The following is a 23,603-nucleotide window of genomic DNA, read 5'->3' as shown; positions in this document are numbered from 1 at the left end:
TTTGTATAGTACATTATTACTAGTACTCCTTTCGTCTCATTTTAATAGACTTGTTATCATTTTTCATTTGTTTTAAATTATAATTCACTTTCTAATTAAAAAATATAATTAATTTGTAATTTTTTAAAAATATCCTTATTTAATGTAGATTATTATTGAGTTTAACCTAACTTATCTATACAATCATAAAGCCTTTGTAGGTAGCTAACATGGTTTTAACTTTGTGTGTTTCTAAATTTACTCTTATTTCTAACCTTTATCTCTATTATCCATTAAACATCTTTTGTCATTTTTTATACTTTCCTTTTTATTCTCACCAAAACTAAATTTTATCCTAACTATCTAATTATATATAACCAACATAATAATTTTTGTTACAACTACCAATAGGTTTAAATATCCAAACATTTTTATTATTAAAAAAGGTTTAATTACCAAGGTAGCTACCAATTGACATAACTACCAAGATAACTATCAATTCATTAAAAAAATTTCACAAAAATTAATTTATTCTTAAATTGCACATACATGGGTGTGCCTTTAGCACTAGTTTAATACAAAGCTAATTAGCCACACTGCATTTAATGTAAGTATATATTTAGAAAGATAATAAATTAGATTTATTTTTTCAACAAAATTAACTATTTTTTCTAAATGGTGAAAAAAAAATCAAACTTATCAAAGTGAGACGGAGTAAGTACTACAAAGCAATCAAACCAACGCATCCCAAGAGAGGATGACTTAATAGTACAAATTTTACTCCCCTCAACTTTTTAATACTTTTAACTTGTTTCCTAAACTTTCATATTGAATATCTGCGCCTCATTTCTAATCCAATTCTGTTTAGGGAGAAAGACTGTCACTTTTTAGGTGGAAAAAGAGTCGTTTCAAGGGGCATTTGCGAGAAGACACCACCGCAATGATAGCAATAGAATCTATCAATATTGTCAAATCCCTATTATCTTTAGAGTAGAGTTTTTGGGAGTTCATATTGTAATAATATGGGATTAAAAAATAATTGAGAAATGTGGTAACCAAATATTTCAAAAAATTTCCGTACAAAACTAGCCATCCAAATTCCAAAGAGACATGTGACCAGCACCTTGATAATGAGGTTGAGGAAAACCAATTTTCCAATATTCATAACCATGACTGGACACATGGAACAAGTCATTATGCATTAATCATTGACGCTATTTTTTCTCTTGAAGTTATTCTTGGTGTGCATGGGCGTCAATGTAGAGTTCATTGTGCTTAATGCTAATAGCGTAATTGTCATAATCGAAGAAAGGACGCCTCAAGAAAGACAAGCAGAAAGCTACTACGTACACAACATACAATCTACGAAGTTGACTTTTAAATTCTTCCTTTGGCAAACTAGTTTAAAAGAAATGCATTAAAATTTCCTCAATTAGGACCATGCACAATTAATAATCAGTCATTAAGTCAATCGGGTTTTAAATGCTGGAACCGAAACATAAATACTTGTCATGCTTCAGCATACATAAAAAGTACAAGGGCTTTGCCTGTAAGGTGGAGTTTCCTGTAGACATGTCATTGTACCGAAAGCTAAAAGAAAATCCATCATGGCTTGTTCTGTTAGTTTGGTATTTATTGTACTATTAAGACTGTGTTGTGCGTATTGGTCGCGTACTGAAACATACGACGGAGTAAAAGAGAGCTGCATCATTATAGTAAATGCAGCTCAAGTAGTTTTTTTTTTTTTTGGGGTCGGGCGGAGTGTTTTGAGGGTGGGTTTGTCTTCAGGTTAACTACTTCCCTCCAGATTAAGATTTAAGACTGTAATGTAATTTCAGCCGAGCAAAAAACCTCAGCGGCTACTAAACTATTGGTCAGATCATGTTTTGGACATTAAATTATTTTTCGTCAGTAATTAGCCACTAAACAACTTAATCAGTAAATTCGTGACCATTTAATCAATAATTGTTCTTAATTTGTGAAATTAGCTGTACACGTGACAAAGTGCGGGGTAATTTTGTCCAACAACTACGTGACCCTATTTCACAGATTAATTGCTAATTTTACAGATTAAGAGCAATTATCGACTAAATGGAAACGAGTTTACTTATTAAATTGTTTAGTGGTCAATTACTGACGAAAAATAATTTGATGGCCAAAATATGATCTGACAAAACATCCGCGGATCAAAGGAAAAAGTCGGTCCCACAGATTGGATAATAATAGCATCTATCTTTTGCCTAGGCAGGAAATATGATTAAGGTGATCATTAATTGTCTACCATTCTTGCAGTTTTGGAAGGCCATCAGGGCAACGTGCTTTCACCTGAAAATCCTCCACTGCTCAGCTTGACGGGGTCAGTAAAACCGAGCCATTATTGTGGGAGTGGGACTCGATATGGAGACCAGCTAACTCCAAGGTTTTCTGGTACAGTAAGGTAATGGCTAATGGAATACGTTAAATCACGATACAGGAAAAAAAGGAAAGGAGAAATAAAATATTAGTGGTCACGAAAAGCCACCATAAGAAAACGGAGCTCCAAGAAACTCAAATTGCAAAAGGAAGACATATGATGACCTACACCTACGTAGCATGGCCGAATAGACGGACTCCAATGCCCATTTGCTTTGATGAGATTTTCACTTTCAATAATAATGACACGGCATAAAAATACCAAAAGGGACCAATAAAATATAGCACAGTAGCAAGCCAAGTTAATGCTTGAAAGGATATGCTTGGAAGATCCTTCCCCACCAAATTTTAATAGCAACCATTCCTTTAAAGTTAATGAACCCCCTTAACAAGTCATCTCTCTGGCTAGATGCCAGAGGATCTCCTCCCCCAGTTCCAGTTCCAGTTCCTCCTCCACTGGCTGCTGCTGGGCCAGTGGAGGTTTCAGCTTCAGTTTCAGTTTCACTAACATGATGGGCTCCGTCTGGGACGATTCAGCACCTGGTGGTCGCTGAAGTCGTATGGCAAGCGGGAGGAGGAGAAGGGTCGAGCATGATCCGGTTATATGGCGCAAGTGAACACGGAAGTTGTGATGCTCGCTCCAACCTTACTAGGTTTTTTGGGCAACCACGGATCCTTTGGCAATGCATCTATTACAGATGTAGCTCAAGCTTCAGTAGTAAACAAATATCTTTGTTAGAATTATGATATTTTCTATTCCTATATCTCTGATGTCTCTCAAATTTAGATGCATTTTGGACACAGAAAATTCAAGGGGCAGTTGATATTTGTTTTTCTTTTCTCTTAAGTACTGTTGATTGACTTGCCTTGGTTGTGTATTTATAATTATATTACGTATTCAATTTCAACATAATTTTTAGGCAGTAGTTGCCCGATTGAGTCGGTCATAAATATTGCTCCCATAATTGTGCATCTGGCAGAGCGTGTGTATGTATGTTTTTTTTATTTTTAATTTTAGTTTCATTTTATTTGGCTTTCCGTTGTTTAAACTTTTATTCTTAGGATCGAAACAGTACAGCTACACTAGGCGCAGGCAAAACATAGCTTATTCTTTTTAATGCGAGTTGATGCGTTCGCGTAGGAGACCGAGATCTGCAAGAAATTGACAAAAATAGAGGACTCGTGATTTTGACATGTCAAAATAACGTCGCTTGGTAAATCATTAACAATATATAAAAAAATGACTGGAAATAACGAGGGGGAAATGTTGATTTAATTTGTGTAATTTAAGTCTAGAATTTCAGGCATTGGTATTTGTTTTCGGGCAAATTACACTTTACCCCTTTGTGGCATAGCTAATTTTTACATAATCCCTCTATAGTTTTAAAAGTTATATATAATTTCTTTATAATTTGAATTAAAATATCAAAATGACGACAATGATTATTCGTAATAGAACCTATAAAAATGTCGAAATTACCTTTGCTTAAAAACTAAAATAGTTGAAATAACCAAAATATATAAACATAATATGCATATGACTTTATATTTTATCATATAACTCCTTTATGATTTTTAATATATGTATACATAATCCTCTTGTGGTTCATAATTAATTTTCAACTTTATATAGGGGTATTTTTGTTATTTTAGTTGATTCCAATATGAATTGCAAATTCCGTCATTTTGACACTTTAATCCAAATCATGAAAAAGTTATGTTTAACTTTTGAAATCACAGGGGATCATATAAAAAAATACCAAACTACATGAGGATAAAGTGTAATTTTCCCTTTGTTTTCTCTTATTCTCCATTTCGGCTTCAATTTTGATCATCCCCGTGGTAAGCGGAGGTCTAGTGACACGGCACATTATTATAATTATTTTTTTCTTCTCTCTTTTTCGGAAACAATACATGATGTTCAGATTCACTCGTTATAAGCTAAATTGGCACAGAGTGTCTTTCATATACCAAGTAAAGGTAGCAGTCAAGTAACAAAGGCAGCAACTTTTCATTAATCAAATTGTCCAGTGCACTCATAATGATCCAATTTACACGAGTTCAAGGCCAATAGACTGCAATGATCAGTTAAAGATAGCGACTGGCCACAAGGCAACTTCAACCACGATCCAGTATACTACATGGTCAACTTGTATACTTTTAGAAGTATACACTTTTACAAGTATACTAAAAATTCAATTAAGCTCGCCGAGCTTACGAGCTAAGGAATATAGTGATCAAAATCGACTTGTACGTATTATTAAGTAGTTCGAATTCGACTCAAACTCAGTAAATATCGAATTCAAATCTAATCATTAACCAAGTTACTCATGAATTTGAGTCGAATAATTTGATCAACTTGCAGCTTTATGTAATAGCAGTCCATGTTTTGTTCGTAAATTTTCCAAACCAGTTTATATGTATTGCCAAATGCACCAATCAATCACATTAGACGAATCCAAATCGCACAAAAACTTGATAGCTCGGAAAAAGGCAATCTTACCTGCCAAACGGAAGCAATTCAAAACCCGAATCGCAATTGCGGTTAGTCCTTTTGGTAACACGAATATATCGACAACAAAAGATTCACCAATCATATAAAACCCGGTGCTAGTGGAGAGTAAGCGAGTAATAAGAATAAGAAAAGCTTTTCACCAACTCAATTTTTTTTTTAAGTATAATATTAAATCCACTTCTTATTTGGTGCCCTGACAGCACCAAATAAACAAACCCTTTTAATTATAAGCATTTTATACCCATGTCAATAAAATGCTACCATCTACACGGTTAGTAAAAGTTTTAAAACATTACCTATAATTTCATATGCTGTAGTATAGAAGGACGTACATATTTTTTGTGACAATCCCACATTATCTCAAGACGAACCCTGAGGATTAGCGAGCTGTCTGCCCAACTCTCGTCGGGGTTCAGTCAACTAATGAACCAGCAACCCAATAAAATTAACTAAATATCTTCGAAGTAAAGGTTACAAACTATAATAGAAATATAATCGTCACATCAACTTCCCAAATCATATATATATATATAATAAAGTCGTATTTTCATTCTTATCCCTTCATGTTTTCTCTTTCCTACGTGGCTTAATGAGACGACAAGTAATTTCCTACGTGGCTTGCTCCTTTTTTGTTTAAATATATATCAATTCTTATTTCCTATAAGATTTCTTAATATTATATGATTCTTATTTCCTACCCAAAAAAGAAACTGGAAAGTAATGCGATATAAATAAAAGAGACATAAATATCTCTATTAGATATATATCCAAATTCATGCCAATAATTTGTGTACTACATAGGAACCGAAGTAAATGAGAATTGTTATCACTACAAGAAGTAGAAAAGTAACTAATTTCAAAAGGAACAATTAATAATAGAAGTCAATATCTGATGTTGGAAATAGGATTCTTAATAAATTTTATTATTAAGTGCGTTATCAAGACATAGTACATAGCACGAAATTTATGGAAAAGAAAAAGTTAATTGAATCCAATTAACTCTATGTATTTGACGCGTACGGTCAAATATAAATTCCAATTTGAGCACGGGTTTGTAAATTCCTATAAACCCGTTCGTTGTTAATCAAAACATGTTGGTTATAAGATTCACAATACATCTCTGCCCAAATGGTGGGGAGTATTTAGTGTGTGGACCCACACTATAGAAGTCAATGCACTTAAAAGACTCGATATAGTTGAGGTGGTCTTTCAAGATAGGTAAAATCTATCTTGAGAACTCACTTTTATTTCATATAAGAATTCTTAATATTATAGGATTCTTATTTCCTACCTAAAGTTACGTACCTTAAACAACTTAAATTAAGATAAACTTACTTTTAATGTTCTTTTCAATATCTCTTTATATTCTTATCAATTCTTATTTCTTATGCCTACACTACATATAGTCTCTAATATATTGATTTCAAGCATCAAATTCATGGTTAAGTATTTTCAGTGCAAACGGTTGGCACATTAAATTATCGATTTTGGATTTTCACTCCTCTTGATTATCAAGTATATCTACTTTTAATACATATTTTTTTAAAAAAGGTATGTTGATCTTCAATTGTAAAAGTTTAGTAACATATCTTGAATTTTTTTTTCTATTTTTTTTATGAACACATAGGATTAGTAATATATCTTGAATTAGTAATAAATTTCTCTTATATTTCACATATTATATCTCACATAATATTTTTGCCTTTAATTTTGATAAATCATTATCAGATTGGTGGAACCGACAACCAATACCAACCTGAAACATTTTCTTCCCAGATCCCAATTAGTATAATAGATTATTCTAATTAACAACATTTCAATACACTTCATATGAATCATTCATCAGAGGGTTCAACAAAAGCCACAAAGGAATGAATCCTCATAAAAAGATTTGCATGAGAAGGTAGATTTAATATACTATTTTATTTTTTAAAATTATAATCTTTACGTATTGTTATACGCAACCTTAAATGCGATAAATCATTTATTTTTTTATACTTAGTTATCCTGCTTTGCTATCATGCAGTGATAATGGAAAATCAATAAATGCTGATTTGCACAGACAAATCAAAGAGAATATTCAAATAGAAGAAAAAACAAAAACAAGTTTCTGAAGAGTATAATATTATTTGATACTATTTACTATACTTTTTATTTATTTTCAAGTTTTTAAATATTATGATATTGCCGAATGTTATTTTTTCCATTTTTAAATTATTATTTACTGAATTAGATGTTCAAATTTATATTACAATGCGCATATAGTAATATACTTAAGAAATGTTGTAATAAAATATACATTAAGTTTGTATTTCATATCGATATTTTTATAAAATTTACTAAATAGTTTATTATTTTTTGAAAATTCCCGTTCAACGAACGTGTACAAAACTAGTTTATAATATAAAGTTAAATGTCAAACTTAATTTACATAATAAGTGCCCAACTTACAACTTCAAACTTACAAGAGTCAAAGATAAAATCTTATAAACAAAAGAATTACAACCCAAAGTACAAGTTCAAGATAAGATTTAAAATTATGCAAGTTCCTGATAGCAGTCCCATCACATACCTGTTAAAGAAAACAAAAGGGAGTGAGGTGAACTAAAATTCAGTGAGATCCCAAATAAACATGTAGGCACATACCCAGTTAGAGGCGTAATATAAACAAGTAAACACCGTGTAATTCTGGAACAATTTAATCACAATTCAATTTAAGAATACGGGTAGTTTATAAAAGCCAAATCCACTTAAACTTGATCGTATCGAGAATCTGTTGACTCTCCGTCAACGTTTGCATTTAAATAATATAATGTCCGTAGAACACCACTTTCTCCAAATTTCGTACACCAGTTAACTCCCTTACCGGATCCGAACACTTCAAACAATATAATTAGGTAATACTCGAGTATACAAATTTTTGAATTTCAGTAAATAGTTCCCAAGGTTCATCGGTCTTCTCGACCAAACCCTTGTTGGCTTGATACAACCGATTCACCTACGAGATTGGGTACCTAAACAGTCACAGTGGTCAATGGGAAATCTCCCAAATGATGTATAGTCAAATATAGAGAAATCACATCTTAAATTATCAGTATACAGAGTTTCAGTAGAATCGACGGAGGTCAAGTGTGATAAAATACACGTTCACCTCGAGTTTGTCAAATAAAATGTTTAGATCAAACAATTACAGACCAAGTATTCAGATATCTCACATAGACAGGTAAGAGGCAGTAGAACGCTCACCTGTTAAGAAATTCAGAGTTTGTCCGTCAAGTCTCGTGATTACCCTCACTTTCGTTTTTCAATCCTAGGCAACGAGTAAAAGTCATTAATATTTTAGATTTATTTACCAACCCAAATGTAAGTTTCATTAGGTGACCAAATGGATTGTTAATCAACTTAATTTACTATGCAAGTTAGACAAAAAATGTAGAAAAAGATCATAAGAAAATGAGTTTGATAAGTGCAAGAAAATTGAGCAAAAGAAAAATCTCATTCAAGTTCAAAAGGGCCTTCGCGGTAAAACAATCGCACACGCACAGTTTCGAAAAAATGATCATATCTCACTGTAGACAAGTCGGAATCGCGTGCCGTTGGTGGCGTTGGAAACTAGACTCGAAGAGTTTTCTAATGGTATAAAATGCAAACTCTAGTTCCTCTCCTATCAATACCAGAAGTTCGGGGAAGTTGACTGATTTTCCTGTTCTGATTAGCTTAGGACTTTGACAAAAATCACCCTAATCCTCCTTCTTAACCTTATTCATTTTGATTCAAATTCATCCAATTCAATCTCCTAAAATTAATATATAGGGGTCAAGTTATATAGCACTAGTTAAGCTGAAAATTCAATATACAAGATACTAAAATGAATCAAGGTAGTCCAGCCAACAAGGAATAACAAAACAGTTTGCTACCTTGCCAAACAACCAATTTACTTGCTCCATTTCACCTTAACTCACACATAAGGTTAAACCAATATTAGGCAAATTTCTTAAACTTAAGTAAAGTTCAATAAGTCACAAAGATCAAGGAAAAACCTCTAATCTATGGTTGGCTAGCAAGAAAAAAAGAAAACAGTTTCGAAATTCACAGTCAACACCAACCTCCATCCTTCCATTATTTTTAATTTAAACAACGTTCTAAGAGTTATTTCTACCTTTAAGAGAGTTCATAACATGCTAATACATCAAGAAAAACTACAAACAAAGTTTAGGCAAAGAATCAAATACATGGCATGCCATACATCCAACCTTACTTCCACTTACTTAGCTCAAGGAGTTTAACCACAAACAACATTAACTCAACTTCTAATTTGTCATCAATACCTTAAACACTTGATATTAAACAATAAAACTAAGGTTTAAGGATCATTCACCTTTCTTAAATGAAGTTTGAACCACCAAAAGTCCACCAAAGCCAGAGTTCCAAGTTTGAATCACAAACAAACCTTGAAAATAATTTACTCAACTAACTAAGGTTCTTTCTCTTTTGGTTTTTTCTCAAAGTCTAAGCTAGAGTTTCAAGCAAGAAAATGGAGTTTTATCTTCTCTCTTTGGAGCTTAAGAGAGTGGGCCAAGCTAAGGAGAAAAATGGAGTCAAAAGGTTTAAATTTTACTACTATTCTTGGTCAATTGGGTTGAGTGGTTGGGGCATTGACATTTGGCTCAATCTTGGTCATTCATTCCCTTAAACTTTGCCAAATAATGTTTCTACCCTCAAAGTTTTTCAAATGTCTAATTAGCACCCTTAAACTTTCACATAAGGTCTCAAACACAATTAAAAGGATATTTGGTCCTCGTGCATATAATGAAATAAAATAATACCAATTCAAGGAGATGTTACAATTCATATAGAAAGACAATGCAATGCAATACAAGGAAAGATTACAATTTATTTAGTCTTAGGGCAGTGCAAGTAATTTAGGAGAATTTATATTCTTAAGTGAGGGTTCTTACATTTTTATTTTTTTAAAGAGTAAAACTTATACATACTGACAGTGTATACATTATCACTGTTAGATATACGACACATGTACAAATTTTGAGTTTCAAATTTAAATTCGAATTATGTATATAATGGTGAAAGTATATATATTATCAGTATATAAAGATTAATCTTTTTTTTAATAGGTGAAGACATACCATATTTTTTTCCCCGTTCTCATAAATGGCCTTGTTCTATATTTCGAAAATTCATTATGGTACCATTTTCAAAAGATTGAAAGTGAGGCTTATGGACCCTTCATTCCTCACTCGAGTGGGATCCGTACTGGTGAAGCCACATATTTTTTGCAATTACATTTTTTTATTAAAATCTTGCCATTACTCCTAGTCAACCCACTTACTTTTCCATCCTTGGATCACCAGTAATTTGAATTTTCACAAAAACAAAAGATGTTCATTCTGGCGGTTTCCCAAAATTACCTCGTTAACCTTACAAACCTTCCAAATCCAGATGATCGCCAATTGTTTAAGAACTCAAATAAACAACACAAAAACCAAAGGCGCCAAAGCCATATTTCCCACAGCCCATTATTTTTCACAAAACTTATATCTCAACCGTCCATTATCTCACTTCCACCAACCATTTAAATCCAACACCTAATAAATCGCCAGCTCATCGATCCAGGTGCTTCCACCATTAACCAATCAGCTTCCACCAAAACAACCCATATAAACACCTCTTCTCCTAGAGCCATTATCCAAAAATTTCAGATTTCTCACTGGAATCCTCGTCTCAAATAAAATCTATCCCGCCTTTTTTCTCTTTGCAAATCTCTACATCCTAATGGCACCCAAGGCAGAAAAGAAGCCCGCCGAGAAGAAGCCGGCAGAGGAGAAGAAGTCCGCCGTCGCCGAGAAAGCTCCTGCGGAGAAGAAGCCAAAGGCCGGGAAGAAGCTCCCCAAGGAAGCCGGCGCTGCAGCAGGCGATAAGAAGAAGAAGAAGGCGAAAAAGAGCGTGGAGACCTACAAGATCTACATCTTCAAGGTGCTGAAACAAGTCCATCCGGACATCGGAATTTCCAGCAAGGCCATGGGAATCATGAACAGTTTCATCAACGATATTTTTGAGAAACTGGCTCAGGAGGCTTCCAGGCTTGCTAGGTACAACAAGAAGCCCACCATCACTTCCAGGGAGATTCAGACTGCTGTGAGACTTGTGCTCCCTGGTGAGCTTGCTAAGCACGCCGTTTCTGAGGGGACCAAGGCCGTAACCAAGTTTACTAGCTCTTGAAGTTGTGGTTGAAGGGTTGATGGTAAAGTGGAGGAAGTGTTTCCTTTGGAATTTGGGGTTATTAGGTTTTGGTTAGCAGCAAATAGACTTTTTTTTTTGTAGATTTTAACTTTTTGGATGCTGATATTCGGGGATGTAATTCTGGGTATTCTGGATCCTGCTATCTAGTTCTCATATGGAATATATAATAGTTAAATTTTCACTGAAATCCTGGAATTTTTCCCCACACCCCCCCTTTTTTTTTTCTTTGTTTAGAATTAGAATACATTTACTCAGTATTAATTTACCTTTGTTGGGAGTAGTCCTGCGGGTGTAAGGTTTGTTGGGTGAATGAATGTCTCTGCTTGCAACAGGTTCATGTTCTCAGTTTGAACTCAGAGCATAAGCCAGCGCATTCGAAATGTATAAAAGAATATGAAACACTTTAATTGATCGAGAGTGAAATGTTCAGAGTTCTTATTCACTGATTCAAGTCATATCTTCTGGTGCCATTCCATTAACTACCTAACGTGAGATAAGCCTAAGGTTTCAAATTGCGTGCAGGGCATCTGAATGAAGAAAATGGCACCTCGTTTAGAAACTTAAATGAATTAATTTCGCATTCCACTAACATGCAAGCAAGGATCCTGATTATAAGGACTCGAATGCTGGAGGAACCTCCACGGATGATCCGTTAATGCCTGAACGAGGAAATGAGCAGGAGAGGAAGCAGAATTATTTCTGGAAATGGCATGAATAGAAACGAGAAACAGAGAAACTAGTATGGAGATTTAGCCATTTAGGCAGGGCTGTGATAATGAATGGAGTATGCATCTGCAATGTAGAAATTGCGTGCTCAAGCCCTTGTTGACAGCTTACCGAATGTTATTTTCAATGAATCAGTTTCCTAACTCTAATATGCCAATTGGATCAATGTGGAGACTGTCATTACTTCAAGCGAGTGACATCTAAGATGGGACATTAGTCAACCATTATGTTCCACCTCTTTATTCATCCGTTTTTTGGGGGGTGACTTAATGCCTCCGCTCTCTCAAAATGTTCTGACATATGAACCCGCATTTTCAAAATATTAAAAATTCTTAATTTTGGTATTAAAAGCATAAAATAATATGAATAACACTTGAATCAAGTTTGAAATGTGCAAAGACCATTCTCATTTATTCAAATAATGCTATTCTAGTTTTTAGTGGCAATTGCATGCTATTTCTATAGTTATGTCCAAGTGTTCTATTTATTTAGATTGCCACATGTTCTTTAATTTTTTTAATAAGTCGAATTGGTTTGATTTAACTCAAGTTTCCATTATTCCACGTGATAAGTGAGACTGATACTGAATTTGAGTGAGACTGACACTGAATTTGACATTGAATAATGGTATTGTAGATCCCAACTAGGAGCCCTCAAAAGAAAAAATGTTTTTGAGCGTAAAACTAGTTTTTATTTTTCAATCATTTTGCATGAACCCGTCATTGTTACCAAGCCCTATACAAGCTGTAGAAGCTGCAGACCTATTTGGGAAAATGGCCTGAACAAAAGAAAGGAGAGGAACTTGGGACGTTTTACAATTAGTGAACAAGTAATCTATCAAGCAAAATGGTGGATTGTATAAGAAAACGAAATGCAATTCCTATTCATATATCTAGGATTATATCATACATTTGCCCGTATTTATCTTAATTTTTAGTTTTAGAAATGGAAAGTTTGTCTTTTGATTTTAGGGGTAGGGTTTTGAAATTTTTTTTTATAAAACATCTGTCATTCATTAAATTTGCATTAATGATAAAAATTACATTAATCATACACAAATATAATGGCAGAAATTACCATAATCATATACAAATATAAGCATATCTGAAGAACAAATACTAAGTACTACAGATCTGAAATATAAAATACTTATAGCCCTAATAAATTGATTCAAACCCAATGTTAAAGTGAGATTTGATGAGATAGATCTAAAGACTTGCAAATTTGACAACTAAATTTGAAAATATATAGATCTAATAAAAGAAATATAAAAATTACAAAAACTCTTCCTAGAAATCTCTAGAAGAGGAGAAAACTCTCGTTAGGAAGCACTAGAAGAGAAGAAAACTCTCACCGATAGTATACTTTGATCTCCCTCCTACAGGAGAAAGATGTTTTCTTTACTTGCTAGGGAATGAAAAGTTAGAGAGAAAGATGAGAGTTTATATTTAGAGAAAAGTTATAAAGGAGACACATTCTCCGTTAAATTTCAATTTTCGATAATTATTGGGTTATGGTTTTGAATTTAGGAGTTATTAGGTCATGTTTAGCTGTTAATAAAATGTTTTATGAACTTTAATTTTTGGTACTGTTGTTTTGATAGTTTGGGATGTAGTACTAGATCTTCTCGATCCCCGTTTGGCAAGTGAGTTTTTTGAATGTTTGTCTAAAACTTTACTGTAACTTACTGTAGAAGTTTTTAAATTTTTTTTTGAAGTGTGTAAATTTTTAAATATTTTGAAGTGTTTAGTTTAAAAATTTTGAGAAATTTTTTGAGATTACTGTAGCTAAAGTTTTTAAAAAACTTGTAATAAACAAACTTGGCAAAAAACTCAAGTGCCAAACAGGGCTATTAAATATCCATGCATCACAGGACAAAATGTCCTGGTCAACTAAAAAACTAAAATGGAATCCTAGATCTCCAAAAACTTATGGTACTGGAAGCATGAAATGCAAATCCCAAAGTCATGCATAACAGAAGAAAGAGTACACTCTCAGTGCCATAGTTAGCAAGCAATTTGACGACTGAGTCTGTGATAATTCTATTACCATGTGGTATCACCCTTCCAAAAGATTATATTTTTCCTCAATTATCCAGGACACCAAATCAATGTCCATTACCTTTGGCGTATCTTCCTCCTTCCTTTGGCTGTTCCCTATAGAAAAACAGATAAGTGAAATTAATGAATTTTTAAGGATGAGTGATACCCATGAACAGGTCGGGGCACCAAATTTTCCGAAACAAGCTCTTGTCACAATTCACCCGAAACGGGCTTTCAAATGGACATTGTTGAAAGGAGGAAGACGCTTTTGAGAAGGGGTGAATTGTGAGTGATTTTTGGGAGATAATGAAAGGGTATGGTGGAGATGATGACGAGAGGACAAAGCTTGTTAGCGTTTTAGGGTTTTTTTTCCTTGATAAATCGTGATTTTGTGAGAGAGTTTTTATTTTAATCAGTTTTGGTTATAGAAATTAAGTTTCTCTGCCCGGTTAATCGATTAATTAACTTAGCATAATCTGAGTTGGGTTGTTTCAGAGTTTGGTTTATCAAGGGACACTTGATAAGATTAGAAGAAGTGGGATAGGATGTGAAACAGGGTGTGACACAGAAGATCCGTTGCGCCTTTTTTCCCCCCTTTTTCCATCTCAGTTCTTGAACTATTTCAATAATGTCAATTTCCTTCCTCAATGTTCTTTTAGCCTAATTTAATTCTTCAAATTAAATGTCTTGTCCAATTAAATCCCTTTGAGCGTAACACCAATTAAAATCTTTCCAGCACAAAGTCAGCGCCCAATTAAGGGCAATCCATGAATTACAAAGTTAGGGCCAAAGCTAGAACCCAATTAAAAAAAAAATTCCATTAAGGCAATCCCATTCCATCCCCGTTATCAACAGACCTCCTTTAGATGGTACTACAATAGATATATAATACGTACACCAATTTGTTTCACAAGAGGTTCTTTAAATATAATACAATTTCTTGAATCGGAACGTTGGAGTGCACAATTGATGATACTTTTAGGATTACTATCAAATTTTTTTTTTTTTTTCCAAAATCCAACTTAATTGGTGAGAACATTATCCAATTAATCATAATATTCATGGCTCAACTTTCAAACCCTTCCCTTTTACCTTCCTCCTTGTAGAGTTTGAAGTTTTTAGTTGAAACCCCAAAAAGAAAAATGTTCATAAAGGAAGTAGTAGATGGATAATGTTTTTTTTTTTAAAAAATTTTTGTTTCCACATTTTGCCCAATCTCTGTGGGTATTTCGATACTTGACTCCTCGTGTTCAGAAGCGGGAATTTGCTAATTTACCACGTTTGACTGTCGCTAAAACGATGAAAGAAACAGGAAAATGGAATAGCCAAAAAGATGGAATGCTAGTTACGCAAGCATAAATCGTGTATCGGGCCTTCTAACCTATTCACAGCTTCATGTCTCAGCCCAAGCACGCCAACTCCAAGTTGTTCACCAAGGATCATTCCTAATTAACGATTATAATCATGGATCATGCCTCCTGATCAATGCAATGGCTAGTAAAAATTCTTACCAGTTTCATCCATGATATTAACAAGCTAAAATTCAGTATGCTACTTAGGCGCAGAACAACTAGAAATCGCTGATCTATAGCACCGCAATCGTGAAATGCATGAACACGTAGAATTTTGGGGGAAGGGAGCAGGCACAAGCTGTACAACATGCAGAAAGAGCCGCAGATCGACCAAAGGAACAACAGTGGAACGTTGTACGAAGATTTTGGAAGCACCTAATAGCAATGAAAATGATAATTCACATTCACTTAACTGCATCACGCATTACTCCCTTTGATGCCCCTTATTCGGTGCCTTTCTCATTTGCTGATTGTTTTCATCAACTTTTTGTGCTTGCAGACATCAAAAAGTGTCTGCCATAGATGTTTAAGAAGTAAGACCAATGATCCATAATTTTAACAAAGTGCAGCCAAAGGCAAATTTTTGGCCAAGTCTGAAACAGGCAGAACTCATGTATATCATCTCTCATTCAAATCAAGATTGCTATTGCTAAATTTCTTTTACCACAAACCTACTTTCAACATTCAGGGCATGCAGGTCCTTGTTTTGGGCTGTTCTCTGAATGTGCAGTAATATATCCGAGGACTATCCTTTTATACCTTGTGAACCGGCCACTCAATGTAGATTTTGTGACCAACTATCAAATGATCTTGAGACCAAAACCAATTACCAAAAAAGATTGGAACCCAAACTACACAGCTTCTCCAGAGACAAACTATACAAATTGAAGGAGGCTATCTTTCTAAGTCAAAGTTGTTGAAGAGAAATTGAGGGGAGATTTTTTTCTCAGTGGTTTTTCAATTACAGAATGATGCATGAGAAGTCACAACAACATTGGAATAAATAATCCTCTTCCAGTGTATGTGTGTGCATGGTTGTGTTTGCGTAATGGTACAATCATAACTTAGCTCTGTCTCTAGGCAATAAAGCTAAAACCAAATGCTGGCCCTAGGCGCAAAGCCAACTGCTATTCCAGGGAAAAAAAAGAGCTGCAGAACTCTATTCAACTTCTTTCTTGCATCCTATTCTGAAAAGGACCATTCCCAACAAAGTACCTAAAAAGCTTCTCCAGCACCAATACCTAATTGGCAAAATTTTATTTCATGTGAGCATCCCAAAGTCTTTATCCCAATGATGCTATAAGCTGAGACATCCAAGAAGGATTCATTTAGGTTATAGCTACTACCTAGCAGGCAGATAAGCCAGCATCTCCAGTTTTTGCCTCCTACCTTTAGTATTATGACAACCAAAAATCTGTTGCAATAACCTATTAGACAAACCAGACTACATGGTTTTCTCACCTAGCCACTAGAGCACTAAGTACAATCTCATCTTAAATGTCCATTGGACCTACATGTAACAGTAGAACAGAAGTCTTAAAAGGACATACTAACCCAGACAAAATAAAAATGAAAGTGATTGAGAGAGCCATACATTTCAGAAAGGAATCCTAGAATCATAAAGTCATACTTCAAGGACTTCATGATCTCAATTTCCCCACAGGATCAACCATTCCAAATGCCAAATTGTATTATATATAGATTACCAACATAAGTTTTAAGCAGAACTGGGTCAAATATCCATAATTCGGGAATAAGAAAACACAAGCTAGAATCTTTTTCACATGGGAGTACAGTTCCAGCACCACCCGCCTTCTTCTCCCTCCCCCACCAACCCCACACACACCCCCCCCCCAAAAAAATAAATAAATAAATAAAAGGATGTCCAGATATATAGATAAGAGAGCCATGCTTTTCAGAAAGGAATCCTAGAACCATAAAGTCATAACTCTGGGACTTTGCAACCTCAACTTCCTCATAGGATCAACAATCCCATATGCGAAGGTGTACCACATAGAGTTACCCTGATAAAGTTTAAGCAGAACTGGTTCAAATTTCTAGAATGCAGGGCTAAAGAAAATGCAGCCAGCATCTCTTCTCATGGGAGCACAGTTGCAGCTCCCCACCATTCCCCCTTCCCCAGATCAAAAGAAGATCAACATTGAATAGCTGACCAGATATATCAGTTTAATAACACTATTAACACTAATTAGTATGCTTGCAGGATATGGCATTCATATCCTCCAAACAGTACAGACAATCCAAACCAACTAGGCAGTTTGAAATTCATGCAGAATAGCATAAACTTTCAATAACCCATTCCCAATTTCTTAGTTTCAGCAAGGGGGAAAAAACTCGTCTCAATTTCATTAAAAAGAGAAAATCAAGTTGCTTAGAACAAATGGAGAACATGATATGGCATTTTCCAGCAACCATTGCTTTATTAAAAATAAAGGACCATAGACACCTACATCAAGATTTGAGAGCTGCCCCAACTTTAGCAAGATCCTCTAGTGCCTTTGAGATCTGATCCTCTGTCATACTATCCAAACGTATTCCTCTTTCAACTCCAAAATCTAGTCATACACAAAAAGATCCATAAGCAATAGTAAAGCACAAATAAGATGTGACCAAATTACAAACAAGACAAAGATACGCAACGCAAGAGGAATTAAAGTAGGTTACAACTATTTCATAATAAACTAGTCTTCCTAATTGTTGTATCAAACACTTTAAACCAAATTGCATGCACTAACCATCCAAAACGTCCAAGTTGATTTCTCCTAACAATCCCAAAAATTTGGGAAACGTGTCACAAATGCCATTAGGTCAACTACCTCTTTTATTCACGGAGCAAACGAAAATCTGAACTCTCTCAAAAGTCGGAATCTTTAGAATGCCAAGATCAATTGCAGGACAAGTTGAGCTTCCTAGATTCTCCACTTCTACATCAACATAGTGACGAAAACGGGCTACTATTCCCCTATGACGTTTTTTGTTATATCTAAATTTATCATTTTTTAAAAAAAGCTCAAACTTATCATCGCATTCCACAGAAATCTAAAGTTGGGAGACATAAATAGAAATTTGAAGGGGGTAAAAAGACATACCAAATCTAGCCCAAAGCTGAGGCTCTGTATTATCGGCCTCCCGGATCAAAATCGGAAGTTTGGGATTGAGTTTCTTAAGATCCTTGTAATTCCTTTCAATGAATACTCTGTGAATGATGCATCCGAAACCATTATTGAGAGGGAAAAGGGGGAAAGGAAACTTAAGCCGACGGAAATACTAAACAAAATATATTGTACGAGAAGGAAGCCTAACAGTGGTACCTTGTTGAAGAGCTGGCTGGAGCCGATGGGGAGAAGAGGATTCGAAGCTCCTTGAGATTCTTTGAGAGATTACTCCTCCACGCCATTTCTTTTCTGTATTTTGTTTGTTACAGCGTCGATGATGTAATTTTGATAGTAATTTTTAGGTTCCAGAAAGGCTCTCCAGTGACGAGTAGTATGTTTTGTGAATTGCAGAAAACCCCCTCCACTAAATACCACTACTCAGGGAGGCCTCTCGAATTTTAATTGTCCCCCTCAACCCTCCTCGTCTTTTTTGTTGCTCAAGTTTGTTAAATTATAAGTAGTTTCATCTACAAATTCATCCCTTAGCTAGTTGTGAAATTGTGACGCAATCTTAAAAGGGAAAAGTTGTAGGCAATTTAGTGTTGAAGATTTTTTTAGTAACAATAGTGGATTAACAAAATTAAGCAGTCATTTGTCTATTAATTAAGATTTAACATCACTCATTATAAATAAAATTGAAAAAATAAATTAAGTAAGGAAACCACACTTCAATCACTCCGTTTCTATAAAAAGCTTTATTAGCTTTTTGAATTTTCCAACCACCTATCTCATATGCTACTACAATTTAGTTTTGCTATAAAAATTTACAAAAACTCCCCACGTAGAAGGTAATGAAATAGAAATAAGTACCTTCTCAAATAAATGTGGAATTGTTAGACAAAAAAAACTATGCTAAGGAAAATAACTTTCATAATATTTGATTAAATGCCAACTGCATACGCAGACAATTTCTTATTTAAACAACTTAAGAGCAAAAGTCAAGTTTAAGAGTACATGAAGCAAAAAACAATTTAATCAATACGCACATAATTTCTTTGTAACATTTTCTTACATACAGAGAAAAACATTTAAAAATATTTACTATAAAAAAGTATATTCTCAATAAAATATGGGGAGTAGATTTTAAAAAAACATTGTGAATTTAGTTTCTTTCTTTTTACAATGCAAATCAAATATTAGCTATTTTGTAACAAAATAAAGAAGCATATACCATGTACATTAATAATAGGCTATTCAGTACTAACGTAATTGGTGAAATCCAAAAATCAACCTCAAAAAACAAGAGGTAGAGAGAGCTTATAGTGCGCCTAAAAGGAAATTCTGATAATATAATGGTTCACCGAACAAACTTCAGGACTAACTGGTAATTTGGAAAAGTTGCACGCTCTTTTATTACCGATTGCTCCACTCTCTAGAACCCCAGATGGCCAGAAGAGGTCTAGAACTATTTGTAAGCAGTAAGTGATATGCTCTCTCTGTCTCTATATTTCAACAACACTGGCGAATCTGGGTTTCTTTGCTTATACTCATTATGCTCTTTGTACGGAAGTTTCTGGTAGAGTTAAGAGTCGTCTGTTGCTAGATGTGTATGGTATAGTCTGGTTTTTCGATGTATTCCTGATTTTGTTGGTTTTTTGGTAGGATTATCATTTTACACGACTGCTGAAGAATTGAAGAGTCTGTTTTCACCATTCGGTCTGGTTACGCAAGGTGATTTGGATAGCTTTTAGTAGCTTACTGAAAAAGATTGGTGATTTTTCTGCTATATCGCGTTTTTTTTGAGGGATTATTAATTGCTTTTTTTTTTTTTACCTGAACAAGTGTTTTGAAAGTTTTTTCAATTTTGGTAAAGGATTGATATTTTTATATAAAAATCCTATGCAGTTCCCATTATGAGTCAATAATTGTTTCGGGTTGATACTGTGTAACTGATGTATGCAGCTAGGCTTGTTATTGACCCAATAACGCGAAGGACTAAAGGGTTTGGATTTGTCCAGTTTGATTCAGAAACTGATGCTCAAAATGCGTTAAAGGCAATGAATGGCAGGGTATATTTTCTTTTTATCATAGCTATACTTATCTGTGCCAATTCATGCGTTTCATTACAGAAATGCTTCTGTTAATTTCTGTGATTAAAATGATTATTTCTTTCACTTGATTCATTAGGATTTCTGTTTTCTTTTTATTATTAATCGAGGTCTTTCTTAGTGGTATAAAGTTTAAAGCTTTCCTGTTAGGCACAATGTAAGAGGTGAAGAAAGAGCAATTCTTTTGGATTTTTATGAAGTTTAAGGGTCAAAATGTAAACTTGGAGTCTCGAACACTTTGCTGAATGTACTCTTGGGATGTAAACAAGTGGACAGAGCTGTATGGATTGGATAGACTCTGTTAAAGAATGTGTAGGTCAGCAACGCCACCAATTAGTGTGCATCCTTGTGTCTAAACATGATTTGATGCTCCCGATGCATCATGCATTAATTGTCCTTAAGAACTGAAAATCATCAGAGAGAAGCATGGGACTTATGATTTGGTTGAATTCTCCCAAGTTTTATGTGACATTTCCATTGTTACCTGTCATATCCTCATCATGTTATCTTAATCTATTTTAAATTTGTCTTCAGCAAAAACAAATTCTTTTTATTGCAATCAAAATAGATGACTAAAAGTCATGATTTTTTTGGCTATTCGTTTCCATGAGTAAACTACTCATGCCTTTCACAAGTTAAAGCTAGAAGCATAATTTTATGAGTTGAGTGCATGTCAAATAAGAAGTTTAACCAGTGATGATTATTTAAAGCAGCAGTTGACTTTTTCATTATTTAGATAATTCTCAGGGATACTCATGGATAAGTTTTATAGCTAATACACAAGTAGATTCTACTAATCCAACTGCATTTTTGTTGGTTACCATAGAATGGTCAGGGGGTGGTGGATAGCTAAGGAAGTATGTAATTTTGATATGTAATTGCAGATAGTGAATGGCAGACTGATTTTTGTTGAAGTTGCAAAGACCACAAGATCTGAAAATCAGACATCCTGAGACTTAAGTTCCCGCGTGCATTACTTCTACGGATCTGTATAAGCAGGCTAAAGCTCCAAATGTCAATGGCAATGGGAGAACTCTTGACATTTTCTCAATCCTCTTTACTTCTACTGCCTAAGTGTCAGCTCCAACATTCTCTGCGAGCATGGAATCCCGCTGCACAGAATCTAGCATCAACATTAGCAGTTTCCTCTGGGCATTTCTTAGCAACGAAGTTAGTGTTATCTCCAATTAAGTGTGTACCAAAAAAACACGTTTTTGGGGGGATTAGAGCAACTGTCATCTCAGATTCTAAAATGCCTACTACTTTCACAGTCGATTCAGCTGGGGAAGGGGTTGATGTGCTACCAGACACTGGAGGGGGTGGAAATGACTTTGGCAATGCAAGTGGTAAAGGAGGAGGTGGTGGTGGAGGCAATAATGGGGGTGATAGTAACGATAGCAATGAGAGTGAAGGGGATTCAGGTGAAAGCAAGGATGAAAACCTTGGGAGCAGCAAGAAGACTGCACTTTCCATGTCTCAAAAGTTAACATTAGTCTATGCTTTCTTGGTAGGAGCAGGTGGACTCATGGGCTATTTGAAAAGTGGCAGTCAGAAGTCATTGATTTCTGGTGGACTAGCAGCCTCGCTACTGTATTATGTCTACACAGCTCTTCCTACAAAACCTGTTTTTGCTTCATCCCTTGGTTTTGGGTTGTCTGCTGCTCTCTTGGGAGTGATGGGTTCTCGCTTTAAAAGATCAGGAAAGATTTTTCCAGCTGGTATTGTCTCGCTTGTGTCCCTTATCATGACTGGGGGCTATTTGCACGGAATAATGCGCACTGCACACTAATGATGTTTAAGATGCATAAACTTGTTAGGTTTTCCTTATGTTTTGCTTGTTGCGAGGTTTGTGATCTATGACCGTATTTGTTACCATCTTGTTCAGGTACTTAATGTTTACTTTTCTGCAAGAGTTTTAATGTTTGATTCTGGTTGGATTACCTTATAATCTCCAGAAGAGCAGACGTTAGTTTCTTTTACCTTAGAAGGGAGTAGATTTAGGTTCACAAGTGGGAAATCCCTGCTGTTTCAAGGGAAGGGGGAAGTTGGATTTGCAGGTTACTTTGGTCGATCACTTGCCCTTGAAGCAGAAACTTTCAAAATTATTTTGAAGTGCTTGTCATGTTTAGTTTCCTACAGCTTATGAATAAATTGAACTATCAACATCTTTGTCCAAAAACTTGAGTTGGTGGAGGAAAATGCCTCTCTGGCCTTGCTCGAGCTTCTGAGTGTTTAAAGTTTAAACATGGTCTGCTGACAAGGGCTTGAAATGAAGGGAGTTCCGAATAGACTTTTGTCTGCGCATTTACCTTAGTCCATTTCTAGCTTGGAACGTTCAATGAAGAATTTCAGAATGCGTACGTATAATCGGCTTAGACCCGAGATAATTCTCGTCCTGGCTCCAGCTTCGCATTTGAGGTTTCATTACGTGTTGCTACACTCGGATGATGAACTTTGCTATAATTGGTTATCTTTAAGGGCTAAGGCCCGAAGCTTTCATACCGATGGATTCAAGAATTATGTAACCCCCCAAAAAAAAAAAGGAAGAAGATAAAAACTCAAGAATTCAAGTCTCTCAGCAGCTTTGCTCCTCGTGGTACTGTACTGTACTGTACATGGAAGATCCCAATGTAGGCCGACTTTTCTTTAGTAGCTGGGTTCCACCCTCGACTCTCCTCCTTTGGAGGAAATGGTTTCTTAAGAATCGAATTGAAGTGGGTCTAGGTTGGGCTAGCATTTTTTGAGTTCGACATCGACTGACAGCTGAAAAGTCTGATTCAGATCCAACATGATTAAAGCCCATCTCCAAGCCGGATATTCTCCATTTCTGCTGCGCCATGCAACCCATATTTGAATTTTGAAGTTACTCTCCCTGCTTCTTCTCAAGGACCAGGAAGTATAGTTAACTCCTCCCGGCAAATTTGAAAATGCTCATGCCTCGCCATCGGCGATACCTATTCGCTTTCAATAACTTTTTTCTTTAATCAGAATACATTTTCATTGAGAAATTTTTTTTCTTTTCTTTTTATTTTTGCCCACACATTTTTTGTCCTTTTAAAACTCACACTTGGGCAAACCCAACTTTCAAAACTCAA

General features: G+C 34.9%; 3 protein-coding genes across 8 annotated transcripts; 2 read left to right on the top strand and 1 right to left on the bottom strand.

Moving 5' to 3' along the window:
• Positions 1 to 10,604: 10,604 nt before the first annotated feature.
• LOC113709032 (probable histone H2B.1) lies at positions 10,605 to 11,351 on the top strand. Its single transcript, XM_027231785.2, has one exon. It carries the CDS (start codon positions 10,697 to 10,699, stop codon positions 11,141 to 11,143), a length of 447 nt encoding a protein of 148 aa, XP_027087586.1. The 5' UTR covers positions 10,605 to 10,696; the 3' UTR covers positions 11,144 to 11,351.
• Positions 11,352 to 17,628: 6,277 nt separating this feature from the next.
• LOC113709067 (NADH dehydrogenase [ubiquinone] 1 alpha subcomplex subunit 2) lies at positions 17,629 to 18,775 on the bottom strand. The gene is made up of 3 exons (XM_027231816.2): positions 18,617 to 18,775; positions 18,395 to 18,501; positions 17,629 to 17,860 (listed from the first exon to the last, which is right to left on the bottom strand). Exons 1-3 carry the CDS (start codon positions 18,700 to 18,702, stop codon positions 17,757 to 17,759), a joined length of 297 nt encoding a protein of 98 aa, XP_027087617.1. The 5' UTR covers positions 18,703 to 18,775; the 3' UTR covers positions 17,629 to 17,756.
• A 1,021-nt stretch (positions 18,776 to 19,796) lies between these two features.
• On the top strand, positions 19,797 to 22,456 carry LOC113709078 (uncharacterized). 6 transcript variants are annotated; one of them, XM_027231823.2, is made up of 4 exons: positions 19,797 to 19,878; positions 20,063 to 20,131; positions 20,363 to 20,469; positions 21,393 to 22,456. In XM_027231823.2, exon 4 carries the CDS (start codon positions 21,521 to 21,523, stop codon positions 22,295 to 22,297), a length of 777 nt encoding a protein of 258 aa, XP_027087624.2. In that variant the 5' UTR covers positions 19,797 to 19,878; positions 20,063 to 20,131; positions 20,363 to 20,469; positions 21,393 to 21,520; the 3' UTR covers positions 22,298 to 22,456. The 6 variants fall into 6 exon arrangements, with proteins under 6 accessions (XP_027087624.2, XP_071915942.1, XP_071915937.1 ...); XM_072059841.1 differs by having other exon boundaries at positions 19,809 to 19,878; positions 20,367 to 20,469; XM_072059836.1 differs by having other exon boundaries at positions 19,834 to 19,878; positions 20,063 to 20,171.
• Positions 22,457 to 23,603: the final 1,147 nt, after the last annotated feature.

This window comes from Coffea arabica, chromosome 1e, assembly GCF_036785885.1.
Source record: "Coffea arabica cultivar ET-39 chromosome 1e, Coffea Arabica ET-39 HiFi, whole genome shotgun sequence".
NCBI lineage: Eukaryota > Viridiplantae > Streptophyta > Magnoliopsida > Gentianales > Rubiaceae > Coffea > Coffea arabica.
The sequence above is the reverse complement of the archived record's forward strand: the minus strand, read 5'-3'. Positions and strand labels throughout refer to the sequence as shown.